At 36.8% G+C, this 19,662-nt stretch overlaps 2 protein-coding genes and 1 long non-coding RNA gene across 7 annotated transcripts in view; 2 read left to right on the forward strand and 1 right to left on the reverse strand.

Moving 5' to 3' along the window:
• Nucleotides 1–231: 231 nt before the first annotated feature.
• Nucleotides 232–2,799, reverse strand: mEFTs (elongation factor Ts, mitochondrial). 4 transcript variants are annotated; one of them, XM_036374206.2, is made up of 4 exons: nucleotides 2,766–2,799; nucleotides 2,158–2,417; nucleotides 1,849–2,097; nucleotides 232–885 (listed from the first exon to the last, which is right to left on the reverse strand). In XM_036374206.2, exons 2-4 carry the CDS (start codon nucleotides 2,311–2,313, stop codon nucleotides 373–375), a joined length of 918 nt encoding a protein of 305 aa, XP_036230099.1. In that variant the 5' UTR covers nucleotides 2,314–2,417; nucleotides 2,766–2,799; the 3' UTR covers nucleotides 232–372. The 4 variants fall into 4 exon arrangements, with proteins under 4 accessions (XP_036230099.1, XP_036230079.1, XP_036230089.1 ...); XM_036374186.2 differs by having other exon boundaries at nucleotides 2,731–2,799; XM_036374196.2 differs by having other exon boundaries at nucleotides 2,494–2,793.
• A 290-nt stretch (nucleotides 2,800–3,089) lies between these two features.
• Dhc36C (Dynein heavy chain at 36C) overlaps nucleotides 3,090–19,662 on the forward strand; it is a 42,495-nt gene continuing 25,922 nt past the window's right edge. For both annotated transcript variants that reach the window (XM_036374228.2, XM_036374239.2), the window contains exons 1-18: nucleotides 3,090–3,467; nucleotides 3,528–3,750; nucleotides 3,823–4,038; nucleotides 10,934–11,096; nucleotides 11,159–11,392; nucleotides 11,773–12,477; nucleotides 12,550–12,813; nucleotides 12,884–13,204; nucleotides 13,607–13,896; nucleotides 13,965–14,087; nucleotides 14,153–14,306; nucleotides 14,381–14,512; nucleotides 14,571–15,047; nucleotides 15,117–15,275; nucleotides 15,339–15,866; nucleotides 16,848–17,294; nucleotides 17,350–17,463; nucleotides 17,516–19,032. In XM_036374228.2, the coding sequence (XP_036230121.2) occupies nucleotides 3,188–3,467; nucleotides 3,528–3,750; nucleotides 3,823–4,038; nucleotides 10,934–11,096; nucleotides 11,159–11,392; nucleotides 11,773–12,477; nucleotides 12,550–12,813; nucleotides 12,884–13,204; nucleotides 13,607–13,896; nucleotides 13,965–14,087; nucleotides 14,153–14,306; nucleotides 14,381–14,512; nucleotides 14,571–15,047; nucleotides 15,117–15,275; nucleotides 15,339–15,866; nucleotides 16,848–17,294; nucleotides 17,350–17,463; nucleotides 17,516–19,032 (6,347 nt within the window). In that variant the 5' untranslated portion in view covers nucleotides 3,090–3,187. The remainder of the gene's footprint in view (nucleotides 3,468–3,527; nucleotides 3,751–3,822; nucleotides 4,039–10,933; nucleotides 11,097–11,158; nucleotides 11,393–11,772; nucleotides 12,478–12,549; nucleotides 12,814–12,883; nucleotides 13,205–13,606; nucleotides 13,897–13,964; nucleotides 14,088–14,152; nucleotides 14,307–14,380; nucleotides 14,513–14,570; nucleotides 15,048–15,116; nucleotides 15,276–15,338; nucleotides 15,867–16,847; nucleotides 17,295–17,349; nucleotides 17,464–17,515; nucleotides 19,033–19,662) is intronic.
• LOC106625793 (uncharacterized) lies at nucleotides 8,556–9,155 on the forward strand. Its single transcript, XR_001331101.3, has 2 exons — nucleotides 8,556–8,769; nucleotides 8,824–9,155. It is a non-coding gene; the product is annotated as an uncharacterized lncRNA (long non-coding RNA).

Below are 19,662 nucleotides of genomic sequence, written 5' to 3' on the forward strand. Positions count from 1 at the left end.
GTTGAACCGTGTATATACATATGTACATATTTATGTATATAAGTATATAGTGTGACAACTCTTAGTAGTCCAAGTGTTATTATGTATATGCGTATCGAAGTGTATATACTGTTATATACAAAATTAAATATGGTTCTATATAATGTATGTTTGCAATACTGTGCACTTGTACGACATACATATGTACATACATAAGTATGTATTGTGGAACGAACACAATGAACGTATTAATTATTTTGTGAAATTTATGGAATTTTGAATATTTATTCTTGTTTATATTTCTATAAATTTAAATTTGAAATTAAGTAATGACTAAGTTAAAAACAACAATTCATGGATTATATAACATTACATATTTGCAAGCACACGCAATTAATTGCTTACTTCAGCCTGTTCCAACCGCTCATTTTTTGTTGCCTCACCGCATTCGTATCGTTGATAATCAATGATTGTCACGTTATTTTCCTTAAGGACTTCGTTTACTGTGCGATCGGGGTCGAGCAAGTACTCTTGGTGTATGAGACATGTTTCATCATCTTTATTGGCCACTGGTTTATCTTTTCCTTCTTCTCCAATCTTCACGGGGTTAAGACCAACAATATGCTGGCAAAGATTTTTTTGAAGTTCATCATCTACTCCAGAACCACGGAAGGCGACAATTGTTCCATATTTGCCGATTTGCGTAGTGTTCTCCGCTGCAGCCACATTTGTGGATGTCGGGTGAGCATACCCAGCTAATTGTAAATCATTGCTGGTCTTAAAGCATATCGCACGTTTAATTGAAGCATTTTCTCCTACAGTACCAATGAGTAATGCCAGGTGGTCTCCTAGTGTTTTGCCATCTGCCATCCGGAGGTTCTTCAGCGCTTCAGCTTCGAATCCTAGCTGTACGTTTAATTATAAAAAAATAATCGTTTTAATAAAATTAGTATCGAAATTAATTAGTATGTAGTGCTTCATTTTGAGAATAACAATATAAAAAACTTTTGGGGTGGCTTTTGGTATTTAAAACATTTTTTATATACTCTTTACAAATACAAAAGATTCCATACAAGGACTGGATTTTGATATTTCAGTTTGTATGACAGCAGTATGCTATTGACTCTATACAAGGACATTATTTTGAGCGTTCAGTTCGTATGGCAGCTATATGCTATAGTGGTCCGATATAGGCGGAACCGACAAATGAGCAGTTTCATGAAGAGAAACAAGAGAACAATATCTTTAAAATTGAGGGACTAGTTTGCGTATATACTGACAGGCATACGGACAAACGGTCGTGGCTACAGTGAAACTTATCACGGAGGTTTTAGTTTCTTAATTATACTTATTAAAATTATAACTAAAAATTACAGAAAATTTTGCTGCAAAACAAGGTAAATATTAAAACCCTCTATCGATGCTATATTTTGAAATTACAGAAATATTAAAACACAATGCAAAATTCTTTAAGGATATGGCCTAAATAAATAATCTTACTTCAAGCCAGCACCAATAAGGTTTCTAGGAAACCCCTTTCTCTTATCAAAAACTTAGGCAAAATTCCGATTTCTTCGCCGCCGCGATCTGATGGTATTGACGGATAACGGCTTTCCATATTAAGAATATATATATATATATATATATATATATACACCCGAGAAATCGATATACAATTATATTTCGAGATAAAATATATAAGTCTGTGGCAGCTATATTGTATATATATTCTTTATCTGCAGAACATACTTCGTCCTCTCTCAAAACATACCCATTTTAACCCCGAATTCACTGTCAGATTGTGGCGCTAAAGACTCGGAATCGTGCCAAAACTTTCACTACGAAATCTTTAAGCTACTCCTTCCATACCTTCCACAAATCTCCATCGAAATCAGTAGTTTCGGTGTACTTAGCACAAATGCGTGACACGTGATCGACAAAATTCTTGAAATGCTCATTGCGTGCAACAAAATCGGTTTCACAGTTGACTTCCACCATAGCACCGATGTTGCCATGAATAAGTACACCTACTAAACCTTGAGCAGTTGTCCTTTCAGCAAGTTTTGTGGCCTTTGACCAACCCAGACTTTGAGCTTGTTCGTGCAACCATTTTTCGGCCTGTAAATAAAAAAAAAATTGTAAATAAAATACATATAAAACAGTGAATTTAATACTTACCGCATTGATGTCATTATTATGTTTTTCCAATGCTTTCTTGCAATTGGCGAATGTGTAGCCAGTCTTTTTGCGCAGTGAGGCCAAAGCACTCTTCTCAACACCGGCTAACGCTATCCGTGTGGTGTGGAATGCGCGGGCGAATTGTTGCAGCAACATTATTATTTCACTTAAATAATTTAGCTTCCCTCTGAGGATATTAACAATTAACTGCACTGCTTCAAATTTTTTGCCTGCCTACCGGAACGACACGTGCAAGAGAGCTGCCAAGGAAACCAAAAATTTCATTGTTTCATGTTTATTCATAGAAAACAAATGCAAACACAATAAGCAACTAACAGTGGAAGTGAGTGCATATTTTGAGTTAAGTTGACAAAATATAATTTGAAATAGGCTACATATAAACATCAAGCAATTTTGTTAGAAATAAATTATTCTTAATCGAAGAATCACTAGTAAATCCGTTAAGATGTTTATGGTGGTGTTAGCGGAAATCGCGTAAGCACGAAAGTCAGAACTATTGAATAAAGTGAATTCAGCAACCGATAAGGTTTCTGGTTATTTTACATTTATTGCTTTTTGTAAAATTGTATAAAATAGCCGGTAATTACACTTTAGCTAGTTTTCCAGTTTCTTTGATTGCACAATGAAATGAGTGCGATTATGGCTGTCAAATTGACATTTGTTTTTGTTTTAGAACATCGCATTTTATCAGCTGTTTAATTAATGTAAGTGAGAATGATTGTTTAACAGAAAATCCACATACAGATGTCGCGATCTGTCGCCTAGCGGAAGTGTGCAATTTTTTAGTGAAATTTATATTTCCTAAATTTGGCGGCATTGTTAAAAATCTTAAAGTGGTGAAGTGTATACATTGTGTGGGGTGAATTATGTACCTGCTTTGATATCTACATTCACAAAGCTTTTGAAATAGTTTGTGTACCGATCACGACGTCTATTTGTAAAAAATAATTTTCTGAAATTTATTGAATTAAACAGAAAAAATTTTTTTTTTAATAACAGCTACTACAACATGTCTCAACCGTCTTCTTCCACCGGAGCCGTTAAACGGCCCTGTTCCAATTTGAAATTAGTATATAATCGCCCTAAACCGGATGTCCTAAACAGCATTTTAAAATCTCGTGCTAATCCGCGCTATCGATCACGACGCCTTTGGTACGAGCTGAATATGCCCGAGTGTACGTCAGCAATATTCGATGGCAGAATGATTTCCACTTCTCTGCCAGACAGTCTATTGTGCCACACACGGGAAATGCGCTCAAAGAATAAGCGGAAAGTGAGGAAGAAAGAGCGTAAGTAAAAGTATTAATTATGGAAATGGCGTGTAACTCTGATTCTTATCCGTTCCACAGGAGTTCGCACCTACATGGAGATGCGCTTGGAACGTGAGAACTTTCGCAAGAAATTAGTGGAATTAATTGCCTGCGAAGATGAAGACGTCGAGATGTCACAAAGCGAAGGTGATGACACGTTTCCGAATAAAGAAGAAAAACAAATGTTGCGTTACTACTATTACATAAAGCATGGCATTGACACAATTCACGTGGCCCCGATGGGCAAACGTCTGTTGAATAGGTCAGTGCTCCTGTGGGGTTAATAGATAATTACACCGTATCTTAAAAATAAATATTAATTTTTTCATTTAAGAATTACAATGCTCATAAGGCCGGAGCTAAATAAATGGCGTACCGAACTCAATGAAACGGTAAGTGAAATTAAAGCGGACTACACTTTCGCTATGAAAAAAGCTGTTATTGATTTCGTTTTGAACAATACATTGCCGAGTTTACGTAAAGGCCAAGAGCTAGCCCTGACCCCAGAAAGAAAGGAAATAAAAATAATGATGAATCGTTGGAGGTATCGGTAAGTTTCGAACTCGAATTATTTCTCCTTTTTAGTCACTAGTGCCATAATTCAGTTATTACTTAAACGTTGATCTCGTATTCGAAGTACTCGGTCGTCTTTTTAGTACTTCTTTGAAAATGGGGAATACGTAGGTTGCCTTTTATATTTCGGGACTAGAGAACAAAAACAAATATTAAGCATCGAAAATCGCTTTATGGTTTTTCAAAATATTCTTCATTAAGATCTATACACTTTGGAATGGGTTAGACCCATTTGTCCCTCTGATTGAGTTGTCTCCAAAACATGCATTCTGACCGTATTAACCGCAACTTTAGATTTTGAAAAATGTTGAAGTGATTCGGTGCCAAGTCAGGACTATACAGTGGATGGCTCATCAAATCGATGTTTTGAGTGCTCAAAAATGCATTTGTTTCAGTCGATGTATGAGAGGTCGCATCTGTCTTCGGCGGTTGGTTTTTCTATTTCTTGTAATGCAACTGGCAAAAAAATGGCTGTGTATCATTTAAAAATTACTGTACTGCGTTGTTCTAGTGGTATGGTTACGACATATCCAGTTTTTCCAAAAAAACAGGCAACCATTTGCTTGAAAGTGGTTCGTGCGAAAACTTTTGTTGGATTCGATTTATCTCACCCATAAATTCGACTGCTGTTAACTTTCGGGTTCAGGATTTCATAAACGTGTTTCCGCTATCGTTTTTTTTTATCCAACCTTCCTTTCTCTCAACCAACCGACAAGAGGTTTTTTTTTGAGCGATTGATAAATTGTGTGGTATCCAAAGTGAACAAATTTTTTTTATAGGGAAATGTTTATACACTATTGAATGTATGCTGGTCCCACTAATGTCCTATCTCACGTAAGGTTACATGACGATATTGCAATATTAGTTTGCGTACAGCATCAATACGATCCGAAACAAAAACTGCTATTGGCCAAAATTCACGAAATTCATCTTGGAGTAAGCCACGACCTCGGTTGAAGTCATCATATCATCGATGATGGAACATCGCCAAAAATTTAATTAAAATTGAGTTACTGTAAACAACAATAGCGCAACACATTCTGAGTACGTATAAGATCAAAAATATCAAACTTTACGATAAAGTTGTGAGTTGCCAGATTGCAACACTAGTATTGCCAAATAGCGAAATATGAAACACAACTTACATATTATTAATGTAAAGTTTTTGAATTCAACGCATTCTAACTCTGGAATATTATTTCCTTGGATGGTAAGATGCCCTATCTGCTCTTCTAAGTTGTTAAGGGAAAGAGTCCTTTGTTATTATCACTTCTGGTTTCTAACTGCAGTTGACACGGGTTTTTCACTGCAAATTGAAAGAGGGAATGTGATGGTAACAAAATATAAAATCAACTAATCTTTTGCTAGAATTGTGATAAATAGTGAAAAAAATGATCAGTGCTTACTTTTTTTGCGCTTCTTCTCAATTCGTAAAAATAGCAAACTTTGGATTTAAACAAACTTCAACAAAACTAAAATTTCTGTTGTTTTGCTATATACTTGTAGACTTAATTCTTCTAAGAAGAAGTTATGTTCCTTAGAAACTATATCGTTAACTTTTCCTCGGTGTAAGTTTCAATAAATCCTTATTTATTATTTGGGATTTTTGTAAAAGTTAGTAAGCTATTGGCCCTAGCTTTTAGAATATATGAAAAAATAAAAGTGGCTTCGGTCGATAGTCCAAAAGTATCTGTGTTCTCTCCCCCTCTCAATCATTGCTCATATATTGCCCCCCAGGGGGAAGTTTGAATAATTCAACCTCTTACAATTTAATAACGTTTTTTCCGGTAATTATTAGTACAACTTGCGTTACGTTATTATCTACTGTTCCGAAAAGGTCTAAAAGAAAGAAGACAATTTAATCGTTATCTACGTTATATACTTTAGCTTATATCCAGTAAAAATAAAGAGCAGACCGAATTTCGAGAATTGTTGAAAACACCTATTAATTTCTTTTTATACTCTCGCAACCTGTTGCTACAGAGTATAATAGTTTTGTTCACCTAACGGTTGTTTGTATCACCTAAAACTAATCGAGTTAGATATAGGGTTATATATATATAAATTATCAGGATGAAGAGACGAGTTAAAATCCGGGTGACTGTGTCCGTCCGTCCGTCCGTCCGTCTGTCCATCCGTGCAAGCTCTAACTTGAGTAAAAATTGAGATATCTTTATGAAACTTGGTAGACATGTTTCTTGGTACCGTGAGACGGTTGGTATTGCAGATGGGCGTAATCGGACCACTGCCACGCCCACAAAACGCCATTAATCAAAAACAAATAACTTGCCATAAGTAAGCTCCGCAATAAGATACAAAACTGTTATTTGGTACACAGGATCACATTAGGGAGGGGCATCTGCAGTTAAAACTTTTTTTTAAAAAGTAGACCTAATAGGTTTAATGTGCATATCTCCTAAACCGCTAATGCTATAATAACAAAATTCAAATTAGCACTTCTATTGACGGTGTGAAAATAGTTGAAATCGGGTGGCAACTCCGCCCACTCCCCATATAACGGTACTGTTAAAAACTACTAAAAGCGCGATAAATCAAGCACTAAACACGCCAGAGACATTAAATTTTATCTCTGAGATGGTATAAGATGACTTTATAGGAACCGCGTTCAAAATTAGACAGTGGGCGTGGCACAGCCCACTTTTAGGTGAAAACCCATATCTTGAGATCTGCTCAACCGATTTCAACCAAATTCGATGCATAACGTTCTTTTCATGTTTCTATGTCATAGTGCGAAAATGGGCGAAATCGGACTACAACCACGCTTACTTCCCATGTAACACCATTTTCAATTCCATCTGATTCTTTCACTTTCCACTATGCATATCAAGCAACAATGATTATATCGGGGTAAAACTTTGCGTGAATAATACGTTTAAAGTATACCACCTTGTGACCAAAAATTGTCTAAATCGAACCAAAACTGTTCAAACCCCTAGGTGCTGAATATGTGGACCCCAGTGCCTATAGTTGACCTTCTACCGAAAATATCAGTCAATCCACAAAGAAATCTCAAACGAGTATACCATTTGACTTTGCGAGAGTATAAAATGTTCGGTTACATCCGAACTTAGCCCTTCCTTACTTGTTTTAATTGTGCTCATTGCACAGATCTTCTAATTTATAAATCTAGTAATACGAATATTTTAAAATAGCTGCAACAACAACATACGTATGTATATAGAGGTTAGATCAATATCTGGACAGATTTTATCTGATTTTTGAATTTAATTAAAGTATGTTCTAGAAAATATATAAAATTTATACTCTTGCAACATGTTGCTAAAAATATTATAGTTTTGTTCACCTAACAGTTGTTTGTATCACCTAAAACTAACCGAGTTAGATATAGGGTTATATATATATAAATTATCAGGATGAAGAGACGAGTTGAAATCCGGGTGACTGTCTGTCCGTCCGTCCGTCTGTCCGTCCGTGCAAGCGATAACTTGAGTAACAACTGAGATATCGTGACAAAACTGGGTCATATCTTGCTTAGAACCCCACAGTGCCTGTATGATATGCAAGTCTAAAATTGGTCATAATCGAATAATAATTGTTCAAGCCCCCATCTACCGAATTATTTACGGAAATTATCGGTCAATATGTGAGATGCTATATACATATCATATACCAAATATAAAGATTTCCGAACATCTGGTTGACTTAATATCAGTCAAATTGAGAGGATGAATTTCATAGGATGTCTTTCGTCGCGCATGTAAAATAAAATAAATCTGTCCTCCGAAGGCATAGATCAGTTTTAGGCATTAGTGATACTAGATGGATCTTTACGTAGTCCATGAGGAGTACTTATTCTGCAGAATGCCTGCGCTTGACGTGAACTAAAGCCACCTCTTCCTGTGTCTCATATCTCGTCTCACACCGACGTTTGCGGTGATATCTTCGCCCGTTTCATCTCTTTCTTGGCTTCTATATTAAGTTATTAAATTCGGGGATCTCTACGCCTAGCGTTTTATACCTATCGCCAGGTATTTCATTAACAATGGCTGTTGTATTCCCAATTCTCCTCCTTCTGAGGTTGCATATAAAGCAGCCCACCATAAGAAGATGAATAGATGAATAGGGAAATACACTAGCCTTCGCTGGATGACGGTTGCCTGCAACATCCTGCCCAGTCGCGCAAAGGTTACAGCTAAGCGGAATTTTTGCCGATTTTTCTGCTAAGTTTTATACCGACAGGTTGTTTGGTGCTTGATTTATCTGTTATAAAGTAAAAGAATAAGTGTTTAAAATGGTAGCATGTGGAACGTAGTCCGATTTCGCTCATTTTCAAATCCGTTGGGCAAGTTTATTGTCAGGCTTAGGTGTTACAAACAACAGTTAGGTTGACAAAACTATTATACTTGGTGTAGCATGTTGGCAGTGTATGAAAATAAAACAAAAAATTATTTAGTGTTTGAAATAAGTCGTAAAATGTGCACGAGTTTTAATTTCCGTCACGATTTCAAACCTTTAACATATTAACTGATCGCTGTCTAATGAATGACTTCATATCTCAAGAATATGTGAGTGGGGTCGCGAAAACTTATTTAAAGCAATCGTCTGTAAATCGCTTGTCTAGTCAAAACTCCAAGTCGTGAAGTTGAAATCATAATCGAAAAGCAAATTATTTAAAATATAAAAATGGTGAAATTGAAAGCCGTCATTAAAATAGCTTTGACGTTTGGTAAATATTGAACAAATTTATACTAGCTAAAATGTAACAAATTTTCAATTTTAGTTGTTGCCGTTATGTTCTTTAGCGCAAGTGCTTATGCCATAAATCGGAAGGCATTGCTCACGGATGGAAAATGAAACCGAAGTGATTATAAATTTCCAATATCCCATGATAGGCAACCACTGCAATAAACTAAGGTTATGAAGAACACACATATACATAAATATATACTATATACATGACACACATGCTTACACATACCGACATGCTTTTTGCTTATTTAGATTTACTTGATTTGACACTGAGTGTTTGAATTGTATAAAAATTTGTAATTTAATTTGTAATAATACTTGAGCGGGTATTGAAAAGATCACATTAAAGTATATAGATAAAAATATATACATATTATATTTACATTCTATGCCAAATACGCTTTTCAATGTAGAGATTAGGGAACTTCTTCTTGATTTGAAGAATCCCCTTTAGCGTCCTATTAGTTTCTTCAACAAAAGTCACCGCGAATTGCCCTGAAGTAAAACCTTGTCCTTCCCAATTAAAAATTGTTTACTACTCACTAACCGAATAACTCCTAGCTAAGGTCGTAAGAACTAATGAATCTAAAAAATTTTACGTGCTTTCAACGTAAGACATCTTTTAATAGAGTTAAGAAATTAAAAATGTTCACCTTCAGTTGCACTAATAGAAATAGGGCAGAAGAATATTTTGAATAAGATAAAGAATTTAAAGACAGATCTTCCATCTTCATTCACTACTTGAAAAAATGGAAGAATATTTCCTAAAATTTTTTTATGGATAGTCTAAAATATATGACTTATTCGAATAAATCCAACGAGACCGAAATGATCTAGCTTGTTCTCTAAAGTAACTTGATCGAGTTCTCGAAATTTTCAGCAAAAATCGGAGTAAAATACAATATTTATTGCTTGAACTGAATCACTACATGTATTCTTGTCCGTTTTAACTCTAGCCGGCACCTTACGCACAATCGACTACGTTTTTTCACTATTTGAGGAAAAACGAAGATATGTAGATATCGCACATTAAATACAAAAGAGTTACAACTCGAAAACTTTCAAAATATTTTTTTTTAAATATAACAATTCGTAATACACTTATCTATCTACCTAAGAAATTTCATTGTTATCACTATCTTACTTAACTGAAAAATAACCGTTAGGTTAGTGTGTAATATAGAGCAATATCTACCTATTTAGAGGTAAAATAATTTTAACGAGGATGAATTGAACAAATATTTATTTGCAAATGTTTTTCGCATCGCACAGGAATTGCTGTCACTGCTACAAAATGTAGCAGTTATACAAAATGTAGAAGCAATATAGCTATCAAGACATGAGCCGCTTTTTTTTATTAGATATTTGTGTTAATAAATTGGGCAAAATAAAATTTATTTTTTATAGAAAAAATATTGGAAATTGATTAATCTCGGCACTCTCAACTATATTTTCGAACTAAATTCGGCACAATTGAAAATGATCAAATATCACCCGTGGCTTGATGTTATCTTTCACACTTCGATATATGGTATTCTTACTTCACTGTCGTCACCAGTCTCACTTTCTGCGTTTACTTTAATTTTGCTTCTGTGCACATACTTACTCATATCTTTGTCGATTCATATCAGACTCGTCAAAAAATTATTGACTGTTTGTACTTGTTATTCTCTCCAATTGCGTTCGGCACTTACTATACCCTGAACAGGGTATATTAAATTTGCACGAAGTTTGTAACACCCAAAAGGAAATGTCTAAGACCTTACAAAGTATATACATAATTGATCAGATTTGCGAGCTAGTTAATAGTGTCTTAACGAAATTTGGCATAGAATATTATTCAATGGATATCAATGCACAGAAGCTTTAATACCCCAAGTGTATTTCTTTGGCTTTTTTCGTCGAAAAATGCATCTCGCTTCTTTTGCGAACTCTTATATAATATTACACCCCTGATTGCGTATTTCCTTTATATCTAAAGCAGTTATTGGAAAGGCAGTGTTAGTTGCCTTATGCATACTTATATTTACAGTCAGATTATATATTGTGATATAATTTTGTAATATAATTTGTTATCATTTGCTTCAAAAAATTCATTTAAATGATAAATTCAATTCAATGATATTTCTATGTTCTCGCAGATATGACGATAATCGTTGTCGCATTATGAAGACACTATTTTGCATTCACCGTAGTGTTGCCAGCATTCTTGATTTATGGAGCACTAAATATAAAGATATGTTTTTTGTAGACATTAAAGAGCTGGCACAGGCTAAGACACCTTATGAACTGTACGAGTTCACCGTAAGTAATAATAAATTCTTCCAAATAACACTTATAATATTTATACGAAATTTTACACATAGTATTTGTGTGGACGTCAAATCGACACCGCCAAGGGGTTGCTCGAGAACGAATGGTATGGTGAGATACATCAAATTTTATTGCGGGCCAGTAGACGTGGGCTTCTGCCTAATGTAAGGCGTATGAAATTGTTGCAGCGCTTTTACAACTGTGTGGCAGCATTAATGACCCAACAACTGGAAGATATCTGCATACGCAGTTTGACGTCCTACGCTGATTTTATTTGCGATTATGGAGTAAGTTAATCATTAATTTGGAAATGTCCCCCCCCCAGTATATATAAACTGGGCCTACATTTTCATTTTCAACGCTATATTATGTTAGACTTAGAATGCCAATAAAAGCGCCGTACATCAGCTGTTAAAATTATTCTATAATTCAGCGATCTGCTGGCGCAATTTTAGAGTCAATATATGTATATCTGGATTTATGGAATATGAATGTTATGAACCTATTTGTGAATGGCATATAACCTCCCATTAAAATCTATCAGTTGCTGCATTAAAACAAGCAAAATTGTGATTTATTTTGAGGGTTTGTCCTGCGACAAAACTCCATATACCCCCACTACTATACTATAGATTTTCTATTTCTCTTTTCTCCTTTCCTTGAACAGAAAAGTAATCCCGGGCTTAAAGTTAGCCTTGTACTTGAGGATGAAGATACCATTGCCTTCAATCCGAACTTCTCCAAAGTGCAGCACGAGCTTTTGCGCATTATCGAGTCCATTGTAATGTCTGTTGATCAGATGCCCCGAATTGAAAACAAACTGTACACAGAGCTGAAAATCTCGGATCAATACCACTTGAAACCGACAATACCAGAGTCGATTATAGCTAATGCTCGTAATCGCATATGTGTCATGTTGGAAGATCAACGAATCGGTCCTGAATTGCGCCTGCAAGATTTTGACCAATATATAGACTTGATGAATGGTGTTGATGCAGAGCGAATATCAAAGTTCATCGCATCTGAGCCCACATTTGAGCAGTATTGTGAAATGGTATTACAGTATCGTCGTAGAGAGGAGCAGATAATTCAAGATATTTGGGGTGAATTACGTATGGGGCTCTATGAATTCCATCGTGAGAAATTTATAACTAACCTAGAACAGTTAGCTCGCTACATGCAACAGGAATTGCTAGAGAAAATGGTTGCCGATCAGCAGTCACAAATTTCTAAATTGGGAAAGGAGTATGAGGGTATAGCTAAGAAGGCGCTGACGGTGCCACACACGACGGCAGAGTTAATGGCGCTCAAAGAATTTGTGATCAATGCGGAGGAAACGCTAATACCGGAAATGGAACAACGGTTGAAAGTGGTAAGTATGAACAAAATGGCTAACTAAAATTAAAAAATAATATAAGCCTAAACATAAACCCAATTTTTTTAGAATATGAACCACATTTTATGGCTGATGGATAATATAATCTACTCGCCATTGGATATAAAAAATAACAGCAACACATTTCAATGGTATTTGAAAATGCCTTCCGTTTTCGAAGAGCACCGCTTGATCATTGCTGATAAAACAATTGAGTATCAGGAGCGACTTAAAAAGCGCATTGAAGCGTTTCGACGTGAGCTACAGACTTATTATGAACAGGTGCAAGACTACGAGAATTGGGGTGATATTAAACATTTGGCACGTTATAAGGTAAGAAGAGTTGTTTAACGAATATCGAATCAAATAATGTAAGGACTTATGTATATTCTTAATATTTCAGCGTAGGGCAACAGTTTTGGATAGTCGCTTAGTTGCAGCTATGGATACAATCGACCGCATAAATGAAGAGGAAACAGCTTATGGTTGGGATCTCACCCAGTATCCTATACGTAAGAAAACACACGATCAGCTCAAACCATTCAAAACTTTGTTCGACACTGGGCAGGAATTTATGGAAAAGCATGACGCATGGATGCATTCACAAGTTGGCACCTACGATCCAGATGAAATCGAAACTGATCTGGCAAATATATATCGCGTGGTTCAGAAATTGGAAAAGCAGCTGAGCGATAAACCAGCAACAGCACAATTGATTAAAGATGTGAGTGAACATAAGTAGTAATTCATAAAAACTTTTACAGGCATTAAAAATCCATTGGTTCTATTTTTCATTCTCGCTGCGAGTGACATGGTCCCTTCGCCTTTCCGTGTCGTCCGCTCGCCTACAAAAAAAACGTTGTGGAAGACAAAAGAGTCTAAGTTTGAATCGGCTCTTTTTTGTGAAATATGTTTTCTTTTTGTCACCAAATGAAGCCAAGTGAGCTATGACGTGAGCACCCCTGGTTTAGAATGTACATACCTATTACGATAGTACTTAAAATTTCCTTACTTTTCTGAATTAGATTTTGACTATCATATATAAAACTGATTTTTACATTATTAGAGTTCACGTAGTTTGCTCAATGAGGTTTTAAGATTGTGTGCCTGTTTTACTTATCAATAGGTTAGAGAACAAATTGAGGAGCTACGGACACATATGCCGATAATAAGCACTCTCGGCAACCCCGGCATGAAAGCGCGTCACTGGGAGCAAGTATCAGAGATTATTGGTTTCCCTATCAAAGTATCGCCTGAATTGACTTTGGAAAAGATCATTGAGTACGGCTTGGAAGAATATGTGCCCAAATTTGAAGCGATCTCAGAGAGTGCAACTAAAGAGAACAATTTGGAGCGTGCAATGGCGAAAATGGTAGCCGAGTGGCAAGATATGGCATTCACCATTTCGCCGTACAGGTTTGAAAAGCAATTTGCCGACTATGAGTTGAATTATAAAATAAGTTTTTATTACCATTTGTTACCAGGGATTCCGGCACATTCAAACTTTCAGCAGTGGACGATATACAGATCCTATTGGATGATCAGATAATCAAGACACAGACTATGAAGAGTTCGCCCTACATTAAACCATTTGAAGAGGACATATTGTGAGTACATACTGCGGCGGGAAAGTTGTCATCCAAAAGTTTTATGAAATTTGAAATATTTTCAGGAAATGGGAAGCGAAACTAATGCTGCTGCAAGACATTTTGGATGAGTGGTTACGTGTGCAAGCGACCTGGATGTATTTAGAGCCAATTTTCTCTAGTCCCGATATTCAGCAACAAATGCCAGAAGAAGGGCGTAGATTCGCAGCTGTGGATAAGGTGTGTTGAAATACTTTGGGAAGAACACCGAGGATGGAAAACTAGTTATAATTGACCTTTGATCTCTTTCGTAGATATGGAAAGAACTTATGAAGCAGGTGAATTCAGATCCGCGAGTAATGGTTGTGGTTGAGATCGATAAAATGAATGAGAAACTGAAGAAAGCGTACTCACTTTTGGAGATAATACAGAAAGGACTCAACGCTGTATGTTTTACAAGCAATAGCTTTTTTGTTATCCGTGTCATATTTTTCTCATTTTCAGTATTTGGAGAAGAAACGCCTCTACTTCCCACGATTCTTCTTTCTCTCTAACGATGAACTGCTTGAGATACTCTCCGAAACTAAGGATCCCACACGTGTACAACCACACTTAAAGAAATGTTTCGAAGGTATTGCCACATTGAACTTCACCGAAGAGCTGGAAGTAACTGCAATGCGTTCATCGGAACGGGAAGAGGTAACTCTTGTCGATATAATTTCCACTGCGAAGGCACGCGGTCAGGTGGAGAAGTGGCTGTTAGAGCTGGAGATTGACATGAAGAAGAGCGTACATTTGAAGATAAGTGAGTCATTCTTTAGCTATCGACAGATGGTACGCGAAACTTGGGTACTCTCTTGGCCTGGCCAGTGTGTGCAATCTATTTCACTTACTTACTGGACACTCGAGATCACTGAGTGCTTCTTCTCCGACGCGCCCGTACCCAATTTGCGCAAGTACTTAACACTTTGCAAATCGCAGGTAAATTATCAGAAGCTAATTTATAGAATTTTATGGTATACTGACATGATTAAATATACATATCCGCAGATTGCTAAAATTGTTGATCTCGTGCGAGGTTATTTAAATGCGCAGAATAGGATCACACTGGGTGCTTTGGTGGTATTAGATGTGCACGCGCGTGATGTGCTGGCCGAAATGGTAGAAAACGAAGTTTCAGACGCTAATGATTTCCAATGGCTATCCCAAGTGAGACGCTTTCCCATATAGTTTTTATTATGAAAAGTTTTATTCAAACTTATCTGTTTACAGCTACGCTACTACTGGGAAGACAATAACTTGGACACACGCATGATTAACAGTTCTCTTAAATATGGCTATGAATACTTGGGTAATACGACACGACTCGTAGTTACACCTCTCACAGATCGCTGTTATCGTACGCTCTTTAGTGCACTGAATTTGCATTTGGGTGGAGCACCCGAAGGTCCTGCCGGTACAGGCAAAACTGAGACCACCAAAGATTTGGCTAAAGCCGTGGCCAAACAGTGCGTGGTTTTTAATTGTTCTGATGGATTAGATTACCTTGCGCTGGGCAAATTCTTTAAAGGGTTGGCTTCGTGTGGCGCTTGGTCGTGCTTCGATGAATTCAATCGTATTGATCTGGAAGTGCTATCTGTTGTGGCCCAACAGATACTCACCATACAACGTGGCATTAATTCGGGTAGCCCTACTTTGGTGTTTGAGGGTACCACACTAACATTGGACCCCACATGCGCGGTCTTTATTACCATGAATCCCGGTTATGCAGGTCGTTCTGAGCTGCCAGATAATTTGAAGGTATTTATAAATATACAGCGTTACTGTTTGCTTGACTTCTTCGTTGAGTTGAAAATAACTATTGAAATAAATATCCATATCCTTATTCTAAGCTTCGGTTCTTTGGTGCAGTAAAATATATTTTGCTAGAGAATATAATAGTTTTGTTCACCTAAAACTAATCGAGATAGATATAGAGTTATGTATATGTAAATGATCAGCCGATGATGAGGAGAGTTAAAATCCGGATGACTGTCTGCCCGTCCGCCCGTCCGTCTGTCTTTGCATGCGATAAATTGAGTAAAAATTAAGATATCGTCATATCTACCATCCACGTGTTGTTGCGCATGGTGGTATTGCAGACGGGCCTAACAAGACTGTTGCCACACCCACAAAATGTTATTGAGTGATATAAATTTGGTACATAGGATCACAGTAGTAAGGGGCAAAGTCAAGTGAATGCTTCCCGTAGCCCTCATATATTTAATTTAAGGATTTTTAAAGTTCAGGTTGTTTTTTATACCATATATATCGGTCAATATGTGAATTCTCTTAAAGAAATTTAAAGAACATCATTTTGTGGTAATAATATGTCTTGACGTCAAAAATGCATAAAATTTGGTCAATATTACCCGTAGGACTCATATGCTGAAATTGTGTAAAATCGATCCACGAATTACCACAGCTCTCATATAGTACATACTTATAATATTTTTTGCTATTCTAGCAGACTCTATACTGAAGTTATCTTCCTAAAATGCGTGGAAGAAAGTTCTGGAGAATACTTGATTAATGTCTAAAGTTAATGCCATCAGTTCGGAACTATATATGTACATAGTTTTGCCAACACCTATAGGTATTTCCCCGGCTTTGATATTTGCAAATTGCGGGAGTTTAAAATGTTCGATTACACTCGAACTTAACACTTCCTTACTTATTTTCAGTTCATTTTAAAATATCTTGATTACCATTAAATACTCTCACCATTCTAATTTTTTGTAGGCACTATTCCGATCCGTTGCTATGATGGTGCCCGATTATGCTCTTATATCTGAGATAGAATTGTATTCATATGGCTTCCTCACCGCTAAACCGCTCAGTGTTAAAATAGTGGCCACTTATCGCTTATGTTCAGAGCAATTGAGTACACAATGTCATTACGATTACGGCATGCGTGCTGTTAAATCCGTACTGAAAGCAGCAGGAGCCCTTAAGCTACGCTATCGTGATGAAAATGAAGACATATTAGTGTTGCGCTCTATTAAGGATGTTAATTTACCAAAGTTCCTCAATCAAGATGTTCCGCTGTTCCAAGGTATCACCTCCGATCTTTTTCCTGGCACAGTGTTGCCTGAAGCAGACTACGTCGTGTTCAACGAATGTACGCGCGAAGCTTGCGAGAAGAATAATAAACAATGTACGGCCTTCTTTTTGGAAAAAGTACAACAAGTGAGTCCTCTTAAAATTAATAATTTTACCTTATTGTAATCTTATTTCCCACCAGCTTTATGAAATGATCTGCGTGCGTCACGGACTGATGATTGTTGGCTTGCCTTTTGGTGGCAAGACGACTACATATCGTATATTGGCAGAGGCTTTGGAGGGCATAGAGAAAAGGGTAAGTATCGCGCAGTTATGGTCAATAACACTTACGTTATTCACATTCATAGGACGGCAGCGAGAATCGTGCCATCTATTCAGTTATGAACCCCAAAGCAATTACAATGGGCCAGCTCTATGGACAATTCGATGCCGTATCACACGAGTGGAGTGATGGCGTATTAGCAGTCAATTATCGTCAGTTCGCTATTTCTGATACGCCCGATCGCAAGTGGTTGATTTTCGATGGCCCCGTTGACGCTATATGGATTGAGAACATGAATACTGTACTAGACGACAATAAGAAGCTTTGTCTCATGTCTGGTGAAATTATACAACTTTCACCGACTACCAATTTAGTATTCGAGCCAATGGACTTAGAAGTCGCGTCGCCCGCAACAGTATCGCGTTGCGGCATGATATACATGGAGCCTAGTTCATTGGGTTGGGAACCGCTCGTCACTTCATGGAAGAACAGCTTACCGCCCTCCTTTCACGTTGTGAGTAAACAACTAATCTCAGCACTTATAATGCGATTTTGTCCGCTATTGCTGTACATTGTACGCAAGGGTGGTTTACATGAAATTGCACCGACATCTGATACTAATCTCATCGTCTCCATGATGAACATTTTCGAATGTTTCATTGATGACTTCAAAGATGAAAAGTATGTTACGAACTTATCTGATTTGGATTTTCGCGCGCAGATTGAAGGGGTTTTTGTTTTCTCATGCATTTGGTCGCTTGGCGGCGCTTTGGATTCACGTAGCCGTGAGAAATTTAATGTAGTTTTTCGAGCGTTAATGGAGAAGAATTTTCCAGAGCAATTGTATACAGATTTTGGCGTACCAGAAGAATTATTTGTTTCAGTATTGACCAAACCATTTATATTTCCAATACCGAAATCAGGGTCGGTATTCGATTATCGCTTCATTAAAGAAGGCAAAGGTAAATGGAAGGCATGGCAAGACGATGTCAATAGCGCACCACCGATACCACGTGACATACCTGTCAATCAAATACTTATTACAACTAATGAAAGTGTGCGTGTTACTGCGGTGCTAGATCTTTTAGTGCGTCATGGAAAGCCTATAATGTTGGTAGGTCCTACCGGTACGGGCAAAAGCTGCTATGCTTTGGACTACATGCTGAAGCGTATGGATGTGAACACTTACAAGCCATTACTAATCAGTTTCTCAGCCCAAACTTCAGCAAATCAGACACAGGATATTATCATGTCCAAGTTAGATAAACGACGAAAGGGTGTCTTTGGACCGCCTTTGAATAAAAAGTTTCTTATATTCGTGGACGATGTGTCAATGCCACTGAAGGAAACCTACGGTGCGCAACCTCCCATAGAGTTATTACGTATGATGTTAGATCATTGGATGTGGTATGATCGCAAAAATATTGTGCCTATGAAATTGATTGACCTACAGATGATAACTGCGATGGGTCCACCATCTACGGGTAATACAGTTACACCACGTTTTCAGCGACATTTCAATGTGATCGCTATCGATGAGTTCAACAATGAGATTCTCAACACGATCTTCAGTAAAATTGTGCTCTGGCATTTGGATACTCGGTAGGTAGTGTTAGGGTCTTAAAAATGTAAATTATTTTTATAATCTCCAGACATGTTGCATATGGTTTAATTTTCTGGACGGAATAAAACCATTACAAATCAAGTGTGAAAATGGTAGCAATCGGATTGTGTTTGTGTTCCACTTCAAATACATGCCTTTGTGTACTTTATCAGCTTATTTTCCAACACTTGGAAACTTTGATTCAAAAGTGGTCGAAATTGGTCCATATATTGCACTAGACCCCATATCCCAAAGAAATTTAGTGACCGTAGTATATTTGAATATAATTTGTTTTAGCTCTTTTCCAACAAAATGATTTTGGTCTTTATATATATATCGGTCAAAAACTGATATTACCTACCATCTACTTAGCGATGTATTGAGTTCTATTAGTTCGTTTGGTTTTTACTTAGATTTTTCATATATATTTTAAACTATTTATTAAGAATATTGGATCCAGTATAATAAAATTGATTACCAAAGCTGGGCTAAATTGCTTACAACTTCGCCTGTTAACGAAACTTGAACTCATATGCAACTTTTTATTAATAAAGTTTTGCAGACACTTGAAATATTTGACGTATTTGTACAATAGTTCGTACAAATTGCGTGAGCATCGAACGTTCGTA

Source organism: Bactrocera oleae, chromosome 3 (genome assembly GCF_042242935.1).
Source record: "Bactrocera oleae isolate idBacOlea1 chromosome 3, idBacOlea1, whole genome shotgun sequence".
Taxonomy (NCBI): domain Eukaryota; kingdom Metazoa; phylum Arthropoda; class Insecta; order Diptera; family Tephritidae; genus Bactrocera; species Bactrocera oleae.